Source organism: Bos javanicus, chromosome 2 (assembly GCF_032452875.1).
Source record: "Bos javanicus breed banteng chromosome 2, ARS-OSU_banteng_1.0, whole genome shotgun sequence".
In the NCBI taxonomy this organism is placed as follows: domain Eukaryota; kingdom Metazoa; phylum Chordata; class Mammalia; order Artiodactyla; family Bovidae; genus Bos; species Bos javanicus.
In genome coordinates, this window is record NC_083869.1 from 63912418 (window position 1) to 63934481 (window position 22064).

At 42.6% G+C, this 22064-nt stretch overlaps 1 protein-coding gene across 4 annotated transcripts in view; it reads left to right on the plus strand.

The window, feature by feature from the left end:
- The window catches only part of NCKAP5 (NCK associated protein 5), a 1114793-nt gene that overhangs the window by 63484 nt on the left and 1029245 nt on the right, over positions 1-22064 (plus strand). For all 4 annotated transcript variants that reach the window (XM_061439579.1, XM_061439562.1, XM_061439566.1 and 1 more), the window contains exon 2: positions 10331-10460. In XM_061439579.1, the coding sequence (XP_061295563.1) occupies positions 10392-10460 (69 nt within the window). In that variant the 5' untranslated portion in view covers positions 10331-10391. The remainder of the gene's footprint in view (positions 1-10330; positions 10461-22064) is intronic.

The window sequence follows — 22064 nt, forward strand, 5'->3', positions numbered from 1 at the left end:
TTTATCCATGCAAACAACAAATGCTCATTGAGTGTCTGCCATGTTGCTATGCATCAAGCATTTACTACCTAGGATAACATAGGGTATAAAACAGTTTTCCTGCTCTACAAGAGCTAAGTGCCTAGTAGAAATTTTAATTTCCATGCTGGTATTTCAGAGTGTATTAAAAAGCAGAGATATCACTTGCCAACAAAGATCTGTGTAGTTAAAGCTATGGTTTTTCCAGTAGTCATGTACAGATGTGAGAGTTGGACTGTAAAGAAGACTGAGCACTGAAGAATTGATGCCTTCAAATTGTGGTGCTGGAGAAGACTCTTGAGAATCCCTTGGACTACAAAGAGATCAAACCAGTCAATCCTAAAGGAAATTAACCCTGAATATTCAGTGGAAGGACTGATGCTGAAGCTGAAGCTCCAATACTTTGGCCACCTAATGGAAAGACCTGACTCATTGGAAAAGACCCTGATGCTGGGAAAGATTGAAGGCAAAAGGAGAATATAGTGGCAGAGAATGAGATGGTTAAATAGTATCAGTGATTCAATGGATATGCACTTAGACAAACTCTGGGAGATGGTGGAGGACAGAGGAGCCTGGCATGCTGCTGTCCATGGGGTCACAAAGAGTTGCATAAGACTTAGTGACTGAGCGAAAACAGCAAGTTTCAGAAGGTTCACAAGAAAGAAGCCAGGGATTACTCAAGGAAGATCAGCTGCCTGGTCCAAAGGCATTTCTATCTTGACCTCAATCATGGTCAAACCTGGGAAAAAGAAACTACTTATTTCAAGCAGAGAGGGATTTAATGCAAAGAATCAGTTATGAAGCTGTTGGAAGTACTGGTGGGGTAAAAGACATAAGGTCATGGTACTCAAGGCTGGGCAGCTGCTCCCGCCCTTTCTTAGGATGAACAGTTGGAGGAATCATGGAAGTTACTGGACCTGGTAGTCCCTGCTTTTAATCCTGCCCATCTAGAGATGGAAGCAGAGTGGCTTCTCCCTTCCTATTGTCTTCTGATCTCTCATTACCACCTATTGGTGGCATCCAACTTGACCAACCAGCCAAGAAGTCTTGATAATGTAGTTTGTACCTCTAGACCTGTAATACAGAGAAGAAGTTATAGCAGTGCAAGGCAAATGCAGGTGATGCTGGTCATGAATCCAGTAATCAAATAACTACTAGAGAGAGGTGGGGTCTGGGAGTAGTCACTGACACCCAGAGTTTTCCTGACTTGGTACAATGAGATGTGACCAGGCTTTGAAATCTGACTGAAACTATTATGGACTGAAATGTATTCTCCCACCCAAATTCATATGTTGAAGCCTTAACCTCAAATGTGCCTCTATTTGGAGATAGAGCATTTTAGGAGACATTAAGGTTAAATGAAACCATAAGAGTCAAGGTGTGTTAGTTGTGTTAGTTGTGTCATTCAATCTGTGTGTTAGTTGCTCAGTCGTGTCCAACTCTTCGCAACCCCATGGACTGTACTCACCAGGCTCCTCTGTCCATGGAATTCTCCAGGCAAGAATACTGGAGTGAGTTACCATTCCAGGTGATCTTCCTGACCTAGTGATTGAACCCAGGTCTCCTGCATTGGCAGGCATATTCTTTACTGTCTGAGCCACCAGGGAAGGCCTCAGACGGGTGTCCTAATAAGAAAAGGAAGAAACACCAGAGGCATGTGTACAAAGAAAAGCCACATGAGGATGCACAGAGAAAGCAGCCAAATGCAAGTTAAGGAGACATGCCTCACCAGAAACCAACCTTGCGAGCACCTTGATCTTGAACTTTGGGCTTCCAGAACCATGAGAAAATAAATTTCTATTGTTTAAGCCGCCCAGTCTGTGGTATTCTGTTTTGGCCACACAAGCTGACTAATACATTAAGGAAATGTTTAAGTGATGAATATAAATAGTCAAATGTCAAACTGCAAATTTTTACTAAAAATGTGACTTTCTAAAAGATTGCCTACTTATATTTGCTGGACAGAATGTTCTTCTTCTACAACTAAAACTACATGGTGGGGGCCTTCTCTGGTGGTCCGTGCTTGAGAAACTGTCTTCTAGTGCTGGGGACATGGGTGTGGTCCCTGGTCAGGGAACAAATGTCCTACATGCTGCAGGGCAACTTAAGCATGCTAGAACTGCAGAGCCCATAAGCTCTGGGACCTGTGAGCTACAACTAGAGACAAGCCTGTGCACTGCATGGAATAGTGTACATGCCACAATGAAAGATTCCTTATGCTACAGTGAAGATCCTTTGTGCAACTAAGACCTGACACAGCCAAAAAAAACCCTACATGGTAATCAGATAAAATTAGGAGGTTGTTTGATGACAGTCTCTGATCAGCGGAGTTTGTTGAAAGATATGAATAGCCAGTGTCATAACAAAATGTCCTCTGTCTGTGGAATTCTCCAGGCAAGAATGCTGGAGTGGGTAGTGATTCCCTTCATCAGGGGATCTTCCCAACCCAGGTGGGAATCTTCCTAACCCAGGGATAGAATCCAGGTGTCTTGCATTGTGGGTGGATTCTTAAGGTCTGAGCCACCAGGGAAGCCCCAAAGTGCCTTTCAAGTCTGACATACCCACTTTTCCTCTAGACCCACAGTCCTTGCTGGGTTTATATACACGAGGGCACTCCACCCCCATGGTGCTGAGGGCAGAGTGTATCAGCCTTTCTGATGTTCCCTTTGTGGCTTCCTCCTCTTTTCATACTCACACATCCTGGCTGCCATTTTGTTTCTTTGGGGTGGTCTTGCATTGACCCTTTTGGATAACTCACTTTGATCCTTTGCATGTGTTTTATTGTCTGATTTACTAATTTTCAATTCTTAGGGCAGAGGCAGTACGCACTCAGGCTGGCAACTGCCCAGGATACACTGCTAGAGCTGTACTGCTTGCTGCCTTTGTTCCCTTCTGATCCATCAATACTTGTGCCGTCTCAGTCACTAAATGTTTTGAATGTCAGTCTTTGCCTGTGTAATTAGCACCATAAAGTGTGAAAATAAATTGATCAGGTTAAGCTGTTCAATTAGCCTTCCATATAGCAGACTAGACTATTTGAGAACTGTCAAAAAGGTTTCCATTTCCAAAAATAACAGCTTCATCAGCCTATCTCAGAGCATAAAATCCAGCCACTAGAGTTGCTCCTTAATAAATTTAATCTTATTTACCAGAAGGGACAATAAATATGTCTAACATTTAAAACTAACCTACTATGTCATCTTTATTTATTTAATTAAATTTTTTCTTTGCGGGGAGGAGCAGAGAGATGTTTATTGCAGGGCCAAGCAAGCTTAAAAAACTCCAAACTCCCTAACAGTTTTTGGGAAAAAGATTTCATGGGCAAGATTTGGGGTGAGGGTAGCAGTGTGTAGCTTTCTTCTGATTGGTTGGTGGTGAGGTAACAGAGTGATGTCCCAGAAAGTGGTGTCCCGGGAATCCTGTGCTCATTCTGAAGTTATCATTCTTCACCTGCGTAAGTGCCTTAGTTCCTGCAAAAGAGATAAAAGATATTGTTATGTATAGTCTTTGAGGAGGAATCAGGCTCCAGGTATTCCTTGGCGCCTGCCCCAAGGCTGCACTACTGTTTCTTGGCCGCTGCTTCCTAGTGTCTTCATCCCCTCCCTTCCCTGATCAGTGCCTGATTGAATATGCCCTTTAGAACTCAGGGAATCTCATGGAGGCTGAATGAAGTCAGTTTCCTACAAACAAGAAATGGGGAACACGGAAAGGATTTGTACCCAGGAGCCCCACAGGATCCTGCTTGGTTTCACTCCCCCCTTTTACCTGATACTTCTCAGCCTTGAGGAGAACAGGTGTTGGACAAGAAAGAGCATAATGTTTTGGATAGTTACTGTTGTTTAGTCTCTAAGTCATGTCTGACTCTTTTGTGAGCCTATAGCCAACCAGGGTCTGCTGTCCTTGGGATTTTCCAGGCAAGAATACTGGAGCAGGTTTTCCTTCTCCAAGGGATCTGCCTGACCCACGGATCAAACCAGCTTCTTCTGCATTGGCAGGCAGGTTCTTTACCACTGAGCCACCAGGGAAGCCCCAACATTTTGGATAGAGACATTAGTCATAAACTCAGCAGAAGAACTCAGTTTTAGGGGGACTCAGTTTAAATTCTACTATGTGATCTTTAAATGGATCATCTCATTCATCATCACAACAATCCTACTAGGAAGAAAGAAGTGAAAGTGTTAATCGCTCAGTCATGTCAACTCTGTGATCCCGTGGACTATAGCCTGTCATGCTCCTCTGTCCATGGGATTTTCCAAGCAAGAGTACTGGAGTAGATTGCCATTTCCTTCTCCAGGGTATCTTCCTGACCCAGGGATTGAACCCTGGTCTCCTGCATTGTTGGCAGATTCTTTACCACCTGAGCCACCAGGGAAGTCCATTACTAAGAAGAAGGTCATGTTATTAGTGTCCTTTCATCGATGAATCAACTGGAGTTTCAATAGGTTAAATAATTTGTTAGGACTTCTCTGGCAATCCAGTGGTTAAGTCTTCACCTTCCAATGCAGAGGATGTGGGTTCCATCCTTGGTCAGGAAGCTAATATCCCACATGCCTGGTAGCCAAAAATCAAAAACATAAGCAATATTATAGCAAACTCAATAAAGATTTTTAAATGGTCCTTGTTTAAACTCAATATTCAAAAAACTAAGATCACGGCATCCGGTCTCATCACTTCATGACAAATAGATGGGGAAACAATGGAAACAGTGACAGACTTTATCTTCTTCGCCTGCAAAATCACTGCAGATGGTGACTGCAGCCTTGAAACTAAAAGACACTTGCTCTTTGCAAGAAAAGTTATGACCAACCTAGCCAATCCCAAAGAAAGGCAATGCCAAAGAATGCTCAAACTACCACACAATTGCACTCATCTCACACGCTAGTACAGTAATGCTCAAAATTCTCCAAGCCAGGCTTCAGTAATACGAGAACCACGAACTTCCAGATGTTCAAGCTGGTTTTAGAAAAGGCAAAGGAACCAGAGATCAAATTGCCAACATCAGCTGGATCATCGAAAAAGCAAGAGAGTTCCAGAAAAACATCTATTTCTGCTTTATTGACTGTGCCAAAGCCTTTGACGGTGTGGATCACAATAAACTGTGGAAAATTCTAAAAGAGATGGGAATACCAGATTACCTGACCTGCCTCTTGAGAAACCTATATGCAGGTCAGGAAGCAACAGTTAGAACTGGACATGGAACAACAGACTGGTTCCAAATAGGAAAAGGAGTTTGTCAAGGCTGTATATTGTCACCCTGCTTATTTAACTTCTATGCAGAGTACATCATGAGAAACGCTGGGCTGGAAGAAGCACAAGCTGGAATCAATATTGCTGGGAGAAATATCAATAACCTCAGATATGCAGATGATACCACTCTTATGGCAGAAAGTGAAGAAGAACTAAAAAGCCTCTTGATAAAGTGAAAGAGGAGAGTGAAAAAGTTGGCTTAAAGCTCAACATTCAGAAAACAAAGATCATGGCATCTGGTCCCATCAATTCATGGGAAATAGATGGGGAAACAGTGGAAATAGTGTCAGACTTTATTTTTTTGGGCTCCAAAATCACTGCAGATGGTGATTGCAGCCATGAAATTAAAAGACGCTTACTCCTTGGAAGAAAAGTTATGACCAGCCTAGATAGCATATTGAAAAGCAGAGACATTACTTTGCCAACAAACGTCCATCTAGTCAAGGCTATGGTTTTTCCTGTGGTCATGTATGGATGTGAGAGTTGGACTGTGAAGAAAGCTGAGCACCAAAGAATTAATGCTTTTGAACTGTGGTGTTGGAGAAGACTCTTGATAGTCCCTTGGACTGCAAGGAGATCCAACCAGTCCGTTCTGAAGGAGATCAGCCCTGGGTGTTCTTTGGAAGGACTGATGTTGAAGCTGAAACTCCAGTACTTTGGCCGCCTCATGCAAAGAGTTGACTCATTGGAAAAGACTCTGAAGCTGGGAGGGATTGGGGGCAGGAGGAGAAGGGGACAACAGAGGATGAGATGGTTGGATGGCATCACAGACTCGATGGATATGAGTTTGAGTGAACTCTGGGTGTTGGTGATGGACAGGGAGGCCTGGTGTGCTGCAATTCATGGAGTCGCAAAGAGTCGGACCCAACTGAGTGATTGAACTGAACTGAACTGAGACAGCATATTAAAAAGCAGAGACATTACTTTTCTGACAAAGGTCTGTATAGTCAAAGCTATGTTTTTTCCAGTAGTCATGTGTGGATGTGAGAGTTGGACCATAAAGAAAGCTGAGCACCAAAGAATTGATGCTGTTGAACTGTGATGTTGAAGAAGACTCCTGAGATATCCTTGGATGGCGTGGAGATCAAATCAGTCAGTCCTAAAGGAAATCAGTCCTGACTAGTCATTTAAAAGACTGATGCTAAAGCTGATGCTCCAATACTTTGGCCACCTTATGCAAAGAACTGACTCATTGGAAAAGCCCCTGATGCTGGGAATGATTGAAGGCAATAGGAGAAGGGGACAATAGAGGATGAGATGGTTGGATGGGATCACCAACTTGATGAACATTGAGTTTGAGCAAGCTCTAGGAGTTGGTGATGGACAGTGAAGACTGGTATGCCGCAGTCCATGGGATCACAAAGAGCCGGACATGACTGAGTGACTGGACTGAACTGAACTGAACTGAACTGATGTCACAAACAGAAGAACAATAGTAATTTAACATGATCAATTGGTAAAGAGTAGAGAATCAAATCCAAAGATTAACCATTGTGTTTAGAACAAACAAGTCACCTAGACCTACCAGATCCTGTGTGATCTAGTTGTTACATTTTAGAGCTTTTTTCAGACTCTTCCTAACTTGCTTTATTCCTAAGAAAATGGTCCCAGGTTCTGGGGCACACAAACCTTTTCCCCAGCTATTTCCCAGCAGAAAGACTGACCCCTCTACAGGGAAAGCTCTTTACCCATGTTTTTATATGTCTAGCTCCTCCCCTTGCCATTCTATCTAAAATTTGTTCTCTTTTCATATACTTGACCCTATGTTATACCAACTACTGGTGCTTATTTCCTCACAGTGAAACCAGTCTAGGCCCTATGGGGCTCCCAGACACAGAGGGCTTTTTTTCCCCCGCCTCTGTTTCTTAAAGGCAAGACCACCCCCGACGACCTTCCCTGAGTTCCAAAGGGCAGATTTGAACAGTTTCTAATGAAGGGAGGAGCAGTCATAAAACCATGGAAGGCAAGATTGAAGAGACCAGAGAAGCTCATCAAGTTTGGGAGAACTGACCACCTGAGGCAAGGTTAAGGGAATGCAGGCCCTACACACACCCTAGTCTTGTCAGAGACCCCACCTTTGAACCATTGTTATAAAGCCCCTCATCAAGTCCTCTGAGGTTGGGACACAAAGTTTTCAAGGGCAGGAGCTCACTGTGTCCCGCTTTGCCTGGCAAAGCAATAAAGTTATCCTTTTCTACTTCACCCAAAAGTCTGTTTCTGAGATTCAGTTCTTCAGCTGTATAGAGAGGCCAAGCTTGGCATCAGCAGCAGGTATCTATCATAATTTGGAATTGTTTACTTATTTGTTTTCTGTATCATCCCACTGGTCTTCCCAGGTGGCTCAGTGGTAAAGAGCTCACCTGCCAATGCAGGAGATACAAGAAACGTGGGTTTGATCCCTGGGTCAGAAACATCACCTGAAGTAGGAAATGGCAACCTGCTCCAGTATTCTTGCCTGGAGAATCCCATGGACAGAGGAGCCTGGTGGGCTACAGTCCACGGGCTGGCAGAGTTGGACGTGACTGAGTACACACACACACACACAAATACGCACATACCACACAAATACGCACATACACACAGAGTCCTCCCACTAGTTTTCATGAAGGCAAGGGCTTGATCTTTGTTGTATGTGGCTGTGTTGCAAATACAACACAACAGAAATATTGAGTCCTCCATTTATTAGGCACTTAACAACTTATTGACCGAGATGTATTAATACATCTTTTGTTATCCGAATGTTATAGAGTGGAAACTTATCAATATTCACTTAAATAACAAAGTGCCAAACACATATTAGTTTCTACAAAAATCCTCCGATCAATAATGTTCATAAATATGAGCTAAATGCCAAAGTATCATCTATTGTGATCTATTAAACCCCACAATTCTTGGGAATAAGACTCAGGATAGTATGCTTTTGTTGGACAGGGACTTCTCAGGGCCTGAGTGGTCTCTGTAGCTGGACTGATCATCACAGAGAATATTCTGAGTCACCAGTGCATAAAGTCACAGAGATGAGGGGGTGGCTGCAAAACGGTTGGGGACAGCTGAAAGCAGGAAAGACAAGCTCCCAAATAAATTTCAGTTGACTCATGTACTCAATCACCTCCAACTCTTTGTGACCCCATGGATGGTAGCCCTCCAGACTCCTCTGTTCCTGGGATTCTCCAGGAAAGAATCTGGAATGGGTTGCCATGCCCTCCTCCAGGGAATCTTACAGACCCAGGGATCAAACCCACATCTCTTACATCTACCCACTTTGCCAAGCAGGTTTTTACCACTAGCACCACCTGGGAAACCCTCTTAGTGTGTTTGGGGATTGTAAAAGACTGGTTGGCAGGAACTAGACCTTGAACATGATGTTGAAAATTTTGGATTTTGTCCTTGTTAGAGTGGACTCCTAGGAGTTTCTGAGTGGACTGCTGCTAAGTCGCTTCAGTTGTGTCCGACTCTTTGTGACCCCATAGACTGCAGCCCACCAGGCTCCCCCGTCCCTGGGATTCTCCAGGCAAGAACACTGGAGTGGGTTACCATTGCCTTCTCCAATACATGAAAGTGAAAAGTGAAAGTGAAGTTGCTCAGTCATGTCCAACTCTTCGCGACCCCATGGACTGCAGCCTACCAGGCTCCTCCGTCCATGGGATTTTCCAGGCAAGAGTACTGGAGTAGGGTGCCATTTCCTTCTCCATCTGAGTGGACTAGTAATGAATTAAAATGAATGTTTCTGAAAGTGAGAGATAGAATGATTAAGATGGAGGAGGGAATGTGTACTGGAAAAGGAGCCCATCAGTTTCTGACAAATTGACTATAATGTGGGCAAACCCTGCCTGGGGCACAGCTGTCTCAACTCTTTTCCTGGCAGAGGAAACCAAGGGAAAGAGGCCACATACTGTGTATGGGCTGTGCAGTCTCATCTGTTGTATCCTTGTTGAACTTGGAGCAGTTGGAATAATTCTAAAAGATATTTCTTCTCAATTCTATTAGAAACTGATTGGTATGGTATTTTGTAAATCTCAGCTCTTCCTACATTGGCAGTACAATGATTGATATAAAAAGTGTTTTCTGCAGATGATGAGCAATTTCTGTACCTCAGAGTACCTTCTGAATTATCAAAGATATATTAAATTATGTTGACTTGTATTTAAGATTAACTGGTTTTTAACATAATCTTTGCGTAATTAGAACTTAAATATAAGTTGTCATTTAAACCATTTTTATATACATCATTTGATGGCCATTTGTTATCTGTTGTTGCAGTGGAGAAAGATTAGCTTCAGAGAACCTCGGTGTTTTGTACAAGGTCACTTGGCTAGTAGGTAGAAATGCCTGGGTTTAAACCTTTCTTTCTAGCATTTTATATCTTGGTAAAAACTGGAAGCTAGTGTTTAATACATATAATGCATCCTTACTAAAAAGAATTCTGAATCATTATAGAACAAGCAACTCAGTGGAGTGCAGGGGTTGACGCTATCTGATATGATGTAATTCAGTGGGTGTTCAAATCACTCAGTAACAATAATGATGTCATCACCATTCATTCTGATTCAACTCATCCCAAAGTGCATGTATCTTATAATGTTCCTCAAATAGGTTTAAATTAAGTATTTTTTAATTAAATATTGACAGTAATGTTCAGGCTTCAGTCTCCCCTCATTGGGTTTTGGACTCAACACTCTAGGATATGGAGTATGGCTTTGTTCATTTGCTCTCCTGGAATTTGCAGACGGCAGCTATGTACTTGGCAACAGGCTGATGCTGGCGGAGAGAGGACGGGTATGAAACAAGTGTGGCATGAAACTGTTTGCTTTTCTCCACCACAGTCTGCTGATTCGACCTGCAAACCCATTCCCCAACTCGGTTAGCAGAACCTGTGAAAACACAGGGGCCTCCATGAAGACGACTCTGACCTTGGCAGCTGGAGAGAGCTTCTGAGTCCAGTTCTAAACTTATGATTTGGGCCTGGGTATTTTTGGATTCAACACTTGCCCTTGGTTAGAAAGTGAAAAACAAGGATCTAAACACTATTCACTTGGATAGTAAAACACATGTTCACTTTTTGCAGTGACCCTGGCAACAGAAGGGGAATTCTTATAAATCACAAAGGAAAATAAATCACTTCACCCATGGAGGGCAAGAGACAGCTTGAGAAAAGGGACTTTGGAAAAAGGCTGTCTTTAGATAGCAGTCTCGTGGTAAGTACTAAATATTCATTACACTCTATATGTTTTGGCTTGAAATGCATTATTCTTTGTGATTTCTTGAACCCCATGCTTTCAAAAGCCTCTATTCCAGTTACCCTGTTAGCAATATCCCCTGGGATTTTTGTTTCACTTATTTTTTTTTACAAAGTCAAAAGCCAGCAAGTTATTGGAATGTTTGTATAGTGTCCTAATAGGCAAATGTCATAATCTGTCAGCATTACATGTAATTATATTAATTCCAGCTGAAGTAGACTTTAACCCATACAAAAACACTACTGTACAGCTAATGCCAAATGCCAAGCCTATTTATAGTTCTTCTATCACCCACTTATCTTAACTTTGGGGGTAAGTTGAACAAGAATTCAGTAGGGTTTCTAATACTGAAGAGAAGAGAAAATCTCTGAGATCTTAGGTATAGAAATTAGTTCATTGGTCCATAAACTTTATAAAGTTTCAACGCTGATGATCATCATTCTTAAATTGGCTGGGTTTCATGTATGAGAATCTGGTTAGTTCAAAGAAATAGACTATATCAGTGATTTCTGAATGTTGGCACTTCTTTCAGTCTGAACTAAGATGTCTTGGTCACTTACTCAAGTAGGCATCTGAATAGAATAAGAAACCAAATGGGCCAAGTCACTCCTTTCTCTTTTGGTCATTTACTCGCATGAAAATTTAGCTTAGTTCCTTCTTTGGCATGTTGTTGAGGAATGTGGTTTATTCATTTTGTGTCTTCCCGGTTCCTGGCCTGGAATTGGGGTCAGAGTAAATGTCCAATAAAAGATTTGTTGAATTGATTTATCAGTTGCCCGTTTCCTATCTCTGACTGCTAAGGTTTCACATCACAAACTGTTCATAGATGTGAGTTTATAAGTTGTCCGTTTCCAACCTCTGACTGCTAAGGTTTCACATCACAAACTGTTCATAGATGTGAGTTTCTGGGAATTGAGAAAAGGATTGCATTAAACTTTTGTGTCTAGTTCTTCGGTTATTAACATCAACTTCTCTGTCTCTGTGACTGAGGTAGGCACTGAGCAGCATACCTCCAGAGGCAAAGAACTCTTATAGGATTTTAAGTTCTCCTCCCAATGGATGTACCTTCTTCTCATCTCTGAGGTTTTTCTGTCTCTAGGTAGAGTGTGGTGAAAATAGTGTGTATGTCTGTCTGTGTGTGTTGTGTGTGTTTCTGTCTATACCCTTTGAAACTTCTAGGGAAATTTAGAATAAACAGATAATTTCTCAGCCTCCCCTTTTTCTCTTTGCCAAAGGAAACACTTCTTACATATCATTCTGCCAGTAGGGTCTGTCTTATGCCTAACCAGGCACTCACATTGTATATATAATATGAGTAGTAAAAGAAAGTTTCTCTTAACCCAGAAGCATCATCCTTGCTGATTACTCCCTAAAGCTCATAATTCTGCCTTAGGGCCCAAAGAAGCTAAGCTAAGCTATTGTCTTTTTTTGATTGGGGCAGGGGGTGTTATACTATTTTATTCACATTTAAATTTCACCAAGAGTTCAGGAATATGCTAGCCTTATTTTCAGATTTTTGAAATGAAGGTAAAATGGACTAACAGCTTTAAGGGTACAATGTATTCATATTTAACACTGCACAATATTAACAAACTAGACAATCTAGGGGATGGTATAACTATATGCTTTGGAGCACAATATAAGGACAAGCCCTGGAATTGAAGGAAAAAGCCACCATTCAGGACTGAACAGAGGTCTTTGGTTGCTGATAGAATCTCCCCTTGACTTCAGACTTGAGACAAACTGTGAGAGTCTGTCAGTATACAAGAACCCTTGAATTCAGGACAAACAGTAACAGGATAGATTGACCAGAGCCCTTTAGACTGTGGTGGCCTTTCTGAAGCTAGCAGGAGTGGCTGGAGGCTGGAAACGTTGCGGCTGAGGTCTGGGATCCCTAGATGAGAGCAGCTATCTTTGAAAATTCGCTGATGTCCATACAAGTTCCTAAGATGTTTCTCCCAAACAGTGTAAGCTATTGTCTTTTAATCATTCACAGGAGCACTCATTAATAAAAGGTCTTGGATCATTCTTAGATCCATGAGTAGAATTTTGTTGAAGTTATTGGTAAAGAAACACATGCAGAGCATGGAGTCCTGGTGTGCAGGACTGGGTTGGGGCACGGAGGAAAGGGGACGTAGATTATCACAAGGGTATGAGGAATCTGAAAATCAGAGAAGGTGTTTCAATGAAGTTTTGCCCACATTTAAATTTTCCTTAGGGCAAACTTGACTGTGAGCATAAATCAAAGCCCTTCATATTACCTGTGCTGGCTGAAATCCCCAAGCTGAGCTTGCATTCCCATTGGCATGTGGCTCTAGCCTGAGTCTTGTGAGGGCTGTGAATCTGTTTCTTTACTTACAGTGTAAGAGAGCACTGTGAAAAGAATGTGTTGCTTGGTACCACTGGAGAATCATCATCCTGTTAAATCTCCCTAAATGATGATTGGAAGGGTTTTTGCACTAATGAAATATCTTCCTTGTTTCCTGGAGGCAGATTGAGTGTGACATTTGCACGAGCATGTTGGGAAAATCCTGAAAGAGTGTGTGGGTATGCTCTCCTATGACTCTGTGGCTCCATGTACAGGAAAGTTTGAATACCGTTAATCATTATACGATACAGGCCATATGACTGATTTTTGTCTTCTATTTCACTGTTATGTTCTTTCCTCACAGAGGATGCCACTGCTGGAACAATGACAGCAAGATGATTCTTGTCAGGTTGGTTTTTAGGGTGTGAGACCCATTGAATGGCCCTTAAGTGAATTTTATTGTGACTCTAAGAGAAACAGATGAGGGAGATTAAAGCTGACTGGCCTGTAAAAGACTTGAACCCAAGACTGTGTCCTCTTCTTGGCTCCATGCCAAAACCACACAAATCACTAGGCAAGAAGCACACAAGGATGATTCTAGACCAGGGTTTCTGGGAAATACAAGAAAAAAAAAAAAAAAGAAACACCTGGTATTCTATCACACACACTTCATTCCCAAGGCACCTTTACTTTGTGTCATTCTTTCCCACTCTATTCTATTCTATGCTATTTTTAAATTGTCGAATGCAATTTGAGAATGGGTTACCTAGTCCCCCCACTTGACAGAAAAAGTATTGGGTTGGTCAAAAAACTCACTCATATTTTTTTCAGTAAATGTTATGGAAAAACCCAAACAAACTTTTTGGCCAACCTGATGGTTAATAATCAGCAGGGTTAAATGCTTTCCCTGAGGCTACACAACTGGATACAACCAAGAGTAGAAGCAAAGTTTCCAACCTGAGGATTCACTTCTTTGCTTTTTGTTCCCTAATAATAACCCAGTAAGAGAAGATCCTTTTGGAAAACTGAGCAGAGGAAAGAGAAACATACTGAACTCTAAGTCTTGACATTCCACTGCAGTAATCGTTATGAGCCATATTTTTGAGAATTAGAGGGCCCAGAGGTAATTTCCACTTACAGATTTTTGCAGGCAAAAAATTCCTTAGAATGTACTGCAAGGATAAGGGACTATTAACTTCATTACACTTTTTATTTTTCATAATCAAATCGTGAAGTGTTGAGTAGAAATTATTGCCCCCCTGCAACAGTTTTTAAAATTTTATGCTGAAGGAACCACAGAATAAAAAAAATCTCACAGTCGAGATACTGAAGAAAAGCTCCAAATGAGGGAATATGAGTTTATGGTCCTTGGTCACAATTTTTCTTTCAGGATGCGACACAGGGAGGGGATGTGTGTGTCTGCACACATGCTCACTCTAGTAAGGACTGAGTATTCTTTGATGTTGATGATTTTTTACTTGATAAATCATCCTTTCAAAGACAAAAGTGGCAGGGAAGTGAAACTGAAATGAAAAATATGTTTCCATGTCAGGGGTAAAGACCCTGAGAGAAAGACAAGTGATTGCACATTTGCCTCCCCCCAGTAGGAGTGGGCCAAGTAGCCACATATCCATGGCAAGCACAGTCTTCTCTATGATAACAATAAAAATCACCCCAGAAATTGGGGCCTCTTCTTGACCCAAAGCTCTTCAGCCCACACCCCAGGATGTTTTCTGATCAGAAAAATTCAGCATTTCATAATGTGCTTTATTTGTAAGAATCATCCCCAGGCTATGTGTTTAGCTATTTGACACTTATAGCTGTGATAGCATTTAGCTGATAAGCAAGTCAGGGAGTGAATTATCATTTTTACCAGCTGGCATTTCAAGAGCAAAGATTCTCTTTTAATTTTGGGAAGAATGTTTTTTGCTTTTAAGCACAGATAGGAGTAACAGTTTCTCTTATGAATGATGAATTGTAGTTGGTACCCCAATCCTTTCTCCCTCACCAAAAGGAAGACAAAACGTACTAGATCCTTACACCTAACCTCAGCACAGTTTTGATAGATTTGTGGCAGCAGGAAAGGCCCTATGCATGACCTTCAGTTCATCCTTCAACCTCTTTGATGGTTTGCATCCAAATCATGAGAGTAATTAGGCCTTCCACAGGCTACATTAACTTTGTTGATCAACAAGCACCACTGAAAACCTGCTTTATATTTAAGATGCTTTAGTAGCCATGAGATGTGCTGGATAGTTGCCATTCCCCCACCCCACCCCACTCCAGATGCACTCCATCCTTCTCTACCTGGCTGTCCTTCCCTGCAGGATGTACCACATGGACCTTGTCAAAAGAATTCCTGGCCTTCTGGCAGCTTGTTCAGTTTGGCCAATGGGATGACCTAGCAGGACGTCATTGGTTGGGAGGAGAGAGAGGTCAAGGTAATTGTTTTCCTGCTGTCTTCCTGCCTGGCTGTGGACCACAGTGACTGGGCTACTCTTCCCAACGCCATGGCTTTTGTTGGGCAATCCTATCCCACAACTGTAGCTGCAGTTATAATCACAGCTCTCTGTGTTCTGGCACTTTCTCTCTCTCCAGGTTCCCACAAACATTATGGTAGTGATGATTCCTGGATGTTGCCAGTCCATCTCACATTGGTTTGTTTTTGGTCTGCCCACACTTCCTTAATGAGGTGGTTTGAGTGTGTTATCTTTTTCCTGCAGGGTGCCCCTGCCTGATACAAGGTAACACTCCTTCTCAAAGGGTTTATAGTTTATCTGTAGAAGCTAACCTATTAAAGAGGAAAAATGACATAACACAGAGAAGGTAAATCAGGTGTGACATTGACAGTGATAGGAGTTGAGATGCTTCTGGGAGGATGTAAGGAGACACCACACAGGAGCTGCAGTTAGAGCTGTGCTTTGAAGCAATGGAGAGAATTTAGGAAGTGAAGACTGGGATAGAAGAGAAGAAAGAGGCAACCCACGGATATTGTGCTATGCCCCTTGGTGACAACTCACTTCATTGCTGAATTATTTTTTTCCCAGGAAAGCTTCTTCCTTGTATCAAATTGTGATGGTTAATTTTATATTCACTTCAACTGGGCTAAGGGATGCCAAGATAGCTGGCAAAACATTATTTCTGGGTGTGTCTTGCTAGTGTTTCCATCAGAGATTAGGATTTGCATTGGTAGGCTGAACACAGAAGACTGCTTTAGTCAATGGGGATGGATATTGTCTGATCTGTTGAGTGCCTATATAGAACAAAAAGCCAGACGGTGGGTGAATTCATCTTCTGTCCTCAGACAAGGGGGTTCCTGGTTGTTAGGCCTTTGTATTCAGACTGAGACCTGTATCATTGGCTCCCTGATTCCCAGGCCTTGGGGTTTGGAATCAACTATACCACCAGCTTTCCTGGGCCTCCAGCTCCCAGAGAGTGATGGGACTTCTCAGCCTCCATAATCATAAGTGTAATCTCTCATGATAAATCTTTTTATTCACACACACACACACACACACACACACACATCACACACACAGAGCTCTGACTAACACATAGAATTAAACCTTTCTGCTGTTTTATCTTCAGTTATATCCCCATGTTTAGTGACTGGAAGCTATTCAAACTAGGGGTCAGCAAACTCTGTAAACAGCCAGAGAGTGACAGGTTGAGTCTTTGCAGGCCCAAGGAGGAGTCATGACGACTCAACTGTGTCGTTGTAGCCTGAGGGCAGACACAGACCAGACAGGAATCAGTGGGCGGGACTTGTGTGCCAATAACACTTTATTTACAAAGACAGGCAGCAGGCTGGATTCCATAGGGTATATGCACACGTTACAGAAATGGGAAACTTGAGAGTCCAGGTTGGATTTTCCTGAGTGCTGCCTTTCTGAGTAGTGACTTGTGTTTCCCCTCAGGATACACAATACACCAAGGCAGGCAAAGGGGTAGGCTGAGGCTATTAACATAAGAATGAAGATCTTCAAGTGGCCAGAAGTTGAGCAAAGGGAAAGATTTTAGAAAGTTCCTGACTCACTGAGACTTTTTTTAAACAGGAAGTAAGGTCATGGTTAGTGTGGCTCAAAGTAGCCATTGGATTGTGAATACTCAGGAAAAAATCTGCACCTTGGAATGCTCCAGGCATTTCTTTAGCCTTCTCTACTCTTTTGGTATTACAGTTAGACCACCCCTCACTGGAGGGATGCTGTGCAGAAACTACCAGTTTGCAGGAGAAGGTTTCTAGCTACTCAAATCCTAACTACCCTTGACCCGTTCTACTATTGGAAGCAAATGTAAAGGATGGTTTACTCAGTGCTGTGACTACTGGGCAAAGGCCAAGCTGTCCCCTGGGAAGCCTGACCTTTGTTCTCTGGTGTCAAGATTGTTGAGATTTCCCAAGTGAGCATCAAGTGGAGGAGGGTCAAGGAATGCGAGGGAGCTTCTTATTTCCCAACCGCATTATTCCCTCTAATGGGGCTATTCTCTTAGCCATCTGTTAGATGTCCTAAGAACAGACCATGCATTGGAGCCTAGAGTTGGAGGGTATGGTTTGATGTCTGAGGATTCAGCCAGTCTTTTTTAAAGAAAAAGCAACAATGGAGAATAGACCAGCTTTTATCTAGGTTAGTCACCTTTCGGAAGTGGCTTGCTGAATCTGACTGCTCCCCTTGAAAGTGGGAAATGGTAGAATTTGAGAAGTGTCAGATCTTTATATGGATATTTACCTAGTGAATCTGCCTACTACCGTAACCCAGCATCTTGACCATCATGGCAGGTCAAGAGAAGACTGGAGAAATACCCTGTCCAGCTGCTATCTAGCAACACAGATCCTTGGGGACTATGGATAGATTCAGGGCAGATTCAGCAGATTCTTGAGGACTATGGATAGATTCATGGGGACTATGGATAGATTCAGGGCAGATTCGGGGGTGTGGGTGGAGGGTGGGGAAAACAGGAGAGGCTTGGCCAAGTGGGCACAGCCCACAATACCTGGTTGCTAAGGGTTGTAAAGGGGCTCCGGACAAACAGAAAGATGTGAGAAAAGTGGTGGAAGGGAGGTTAAAGAACTGAGCAATGCTATTGCTGGGGACAGAGTCTGAACGGAGAGTAAGAACAGAGGACCATGTGTAGACCACGCCCAAGCCAAGGGGCTTAGAGTGTCAGCAGCGGGGCTGGTTGAGTCTAAAACAGAAGCCACCTTAGCAGACATCTCAGCATATTTAGGCAGAGAGTTATGCATTGAATCTCAACCAGGAGGGCTTTCTTCCCTTAGTAATAATAGAGGCAATTTGTTGAGGCTTACTATGTGCCAGGCACTCTGCTCAGTGCTTTAGGTGGAAACTGAAACTGTCATTTAATACTCATGAAGCCCTTTAAAGTAGGAACTCTTTATTCCTATTTTATAATTTTTTATTCCTATTGTATAAATGAGAAATCTGAGGCTTAATGAGCTCATCAACTTCCTCAAGGCTAGAGGACTGCAAGGGGAATTAGAGTGAGTGATGAGCTGGTATTTCAACTCAGATCTGGCTACCTCTAGACTACTCTCTGCTGTGCAGCTTGGAAGCAGAAAACTTTTTTTCTGCCAGTGACTGGGAGCTCCTCACATGTTTGCTTCCCAACCATAGAGAGTCCCAGACTCAACAGGGCTAGAGGTTTACATGTGCTTTGGCTCATCTGCCATATCTTTGCCTTCTGATGACAGAGGGCTGGTCCTGATTTTGACAAAAGAATTGTCAAGGGGCAGAGGTTGGAGGCAGAGGGTTATAAAGAATAAAAAAAACGCATGTGTTGAAACTTGGTCTAGACCTAATCTGGTCTTGTGTTTTTTCATATGAACCAGGTCTTGGAACCAACTTCTACAAAGATTAAACTTTGTAATACACACACAATGTGTATATGATAAATACATATTTATAATATATAATTTATCTGTAAGTTAATGTTTTTAGCCATATGAGGAATGATTGTGGTGTGTACATGTACAAGGTGAAATTATTTACTAGACAGGAGTAGAGTTGGGAGAAACTGGTGAATGATGGGGTTCATCAAAAATACAGGTGTCCCCCAGTAAGAAGCAGGGTGTATGACTTGAGCAATGCCTACCAAATGGCTGGACCTCCTTTTGACTGGGCCACTGCCTGATGGAGATGGATATGGAGCCAGCATCATTTCCCATGAGGAGATTCCCAAAATATGTCATGTGTTTACCCACTCCTTGCAATTGGAGCCCCTTCCTCCGATGTCACCCATAGGAGGGTCTATCTTTATTATGGTGATGGCTCCCCTTCAATGACTCTTCTCTCTCTTCTATTCTTCATCTCATTATTGAAAATCAGACAGATGTAAATAAATAGAGTTCTTATTAAAATGTCCTTTCCTAAGGTGCTGTAATAGTCACTTCTGATCTTTATCTCCACACGTACCACTTGAGCACAAGTTTGTCTACTGAAGAACCTCAACCAAGGCACTCCTAACATTTTGGACCCTGTATTTCTTTGTTGTGAGGGCTGTCCTGTGCACTGTAGAATATTTAGCAGCATCGCTGGCTTCTGCCTACTGGATGTCAATAGCACTCTTTCTTCAGTTGCGATGACCAAAACAGCCTCCGGACATGGCTGAATGTCCCTAGGGGAGCACAATCAGCTCTGACTGAACTGAATGCCCCTTGAGGACATGAGCCTTTTCATACTCATATTTGCATCCCTAGAGTCTGATGCATAGAAAACTTTCCATGAAATGAATGAGTGAGTGAATGTACCAGTGAGTAGCTGTTTATGGCATGTACCAACCAGCGGGAAACACTGGGTATTGGGGGAGATGCAACTACTTGGAAAACACTGAATGCTGATTGGGAGGGTCGATGATATTCTGCTTCTTCTGTTTTGCCCAGGGATGAGTCTAATGTATGGCTAAAGTTTTTATTATTATATATCAGAAATTTTACCATATCTGGATCCTGAGTCCCAAGGTACTTGATAGGGTACATTTATGACAAGATTCCAGAGGTTTAAATTTTCTGAAATATATTAGATTTTATGTGTATATGCTTAAGTGTATTTTTATGAGGGGTGGGTCCACAGGAATAATCAGATTCTCAAGGGCATCTGACTCAGGAATGGTTAGGTGGCTCTACCTGCTGTTAGCCTAGCAAGTCCAGCCTGTGACACCTGCACACAGATGGCTTCCCTTCCCCAGGTCACAGAGCAGGTCTCAACAGCACCTGCTTCCATCACCTGTGCTCAGCTGCTGCTGTGAGTGCTGTCTGTCTGCTGTGTATACATAGTGTCTCACAGATCACCAAATCAAACCAGGAACTGGGAACATTTTGAAAGCTCTTTGCAAACACTGTGTTATGAATAGATGATGAAATGAAACTACCTCTACACAAGAAATAAGTACAAATGGGCAGAGACGTTTGCTTGGCGTGTTCTGTGTTGTTTTAAGACTCAGAGATCTGCTTGTCATTCTCCTGGTGTCTCTCCATCTTTCAACAGTGGGAATCATCAGGTCACACAAGTTTCCATGGCAACTGAGTTTTCTGCATCATTCCCTGGCAGCCTAATATCATTCCTGCAGCAGACTCTCTCTAGTACTTTGTCCCTAACAAGGGGTAGAGTTTTCATTGATCGCCTTAAAAGCAGGTCCTCAAACCCAAAAGGTAGCTGGGGTCTCCTCTCCGATAGGTGCTTGCTTTCCTTTCTAGAGTTTCTAATGAATCAGCACAGACACTGAGCATCTAGCAGGTCTGAAGCACTGTAAGGTGAGTGCTAAGAAATGCACGGCATGATTTCTGCTTTACAAAGCTTAAGAAATCTAATCACATGTACAGGAATCATAGTAATACCAGCAGGTAGGCAATGGTGCAAGCAAGCAGGCTGGGATTTAGAAAGGAGAGGTCGCTCTCTGGCTATATTGATCAGGGAGGGGGGCCTCTCAAGAAGGAAAGCTTTCATATCCCCCTCTAGAAAATTGGTCCACGTTAATCTATGGTGTCTCTGAGTTCCCAGAAGCAGAAATTGATTGAGAAAGCCACAGAGTCTTAAAAGAACAGACCAGGACTCCGAGGTGCCTGGTTTATACTTGTGGAATTGCTGAGACCCTAAGAAAGCTCTATTGTGATCCTGAATTATCATCTTAACTCTCCTCCTGTCCCCTCTAGCCACCCCTCCCCACCCTTTTATTAATATTCTCTTACCCATACATCCTGGTGCCAGGCAAAATGCACCTCACAGATAAATCACTTTTATTTTCCTTTCTTCTCATTCATTTATCAGTGTGTACCCACTGTATATATATTAGCTGCATTTCAGCAGCCTAACTGTCTCACAGTAATTTACCACCCTGTACTCTAGTTCATTATTATCAATTAATATTTATTAAATATCCACAGGGTTCATGCTATGAATTCAACAGTGTTTTTATTACTTTCTGTTGCCTTGCCATGTTCTGTTGACTTGGCTCAGCTTACCAAGTATTTATGATCCTCTTGCCAGTTTTCTATTCATGTGACAGCCCTCATATTCATCCCAATTTCAATTAATATTTCAAAAGCAAATCCAGGAGCCATCGTATTAAAACGCTTCACTTAACACCAGATGCACTGCCTCGACTCTTGTCCCTTTCATGTACTAATTTTGCAGTTTTCGCCTAACACAGAATCCCATTTGTCTGGGCTGTTCTCTACAAGCCCAAACAGTGGTTCCTTCTGGTTCCTTTGCATTCCAGGCAGCTCCAGATGTTTCCTCCTCATAAATTTCAGTCCCTTAACTAGGCTTAATGGATCATAATTGTCCATTTCCAAAGATGCCTCTGAGGTTTGCTTGCCTTCTGTCTTTCAGCACCTTTTCGGTTCTTAGTTTGAAGCAGTTGTCTTCAGCTTGGTAGGTTTCCTAATATAATTAATCCATTGACTGCTCTCATGCATGTGTTGAGGGAAATAAAATCATTTGGTCTAGTGAATTCTGGGATCCATCTGTCAGGGCCAGCAGAGAAGCAGGCTCAGCGGCTGTTAGCCTTTTTGTGAGGCTGTCAGAGGCCTGCCACCCCTAGAATGGCGAGGCCTTGAAGGCTGACAGGAGTTGGTGTCCGTGGGTACAACCTGAGCTGACATTCTTGAAGGCATCCACTAGATATGACTGGGATGTAGGGGCTACTGTCTGTCATTCCTTCCTCCCTGGTTGGAATCCTAGCTAGATGGTGGTAGGGGGAGCTATTTGGTGATCTCCTGGGCCAAGTTTGGAGCTCTGCAGAAT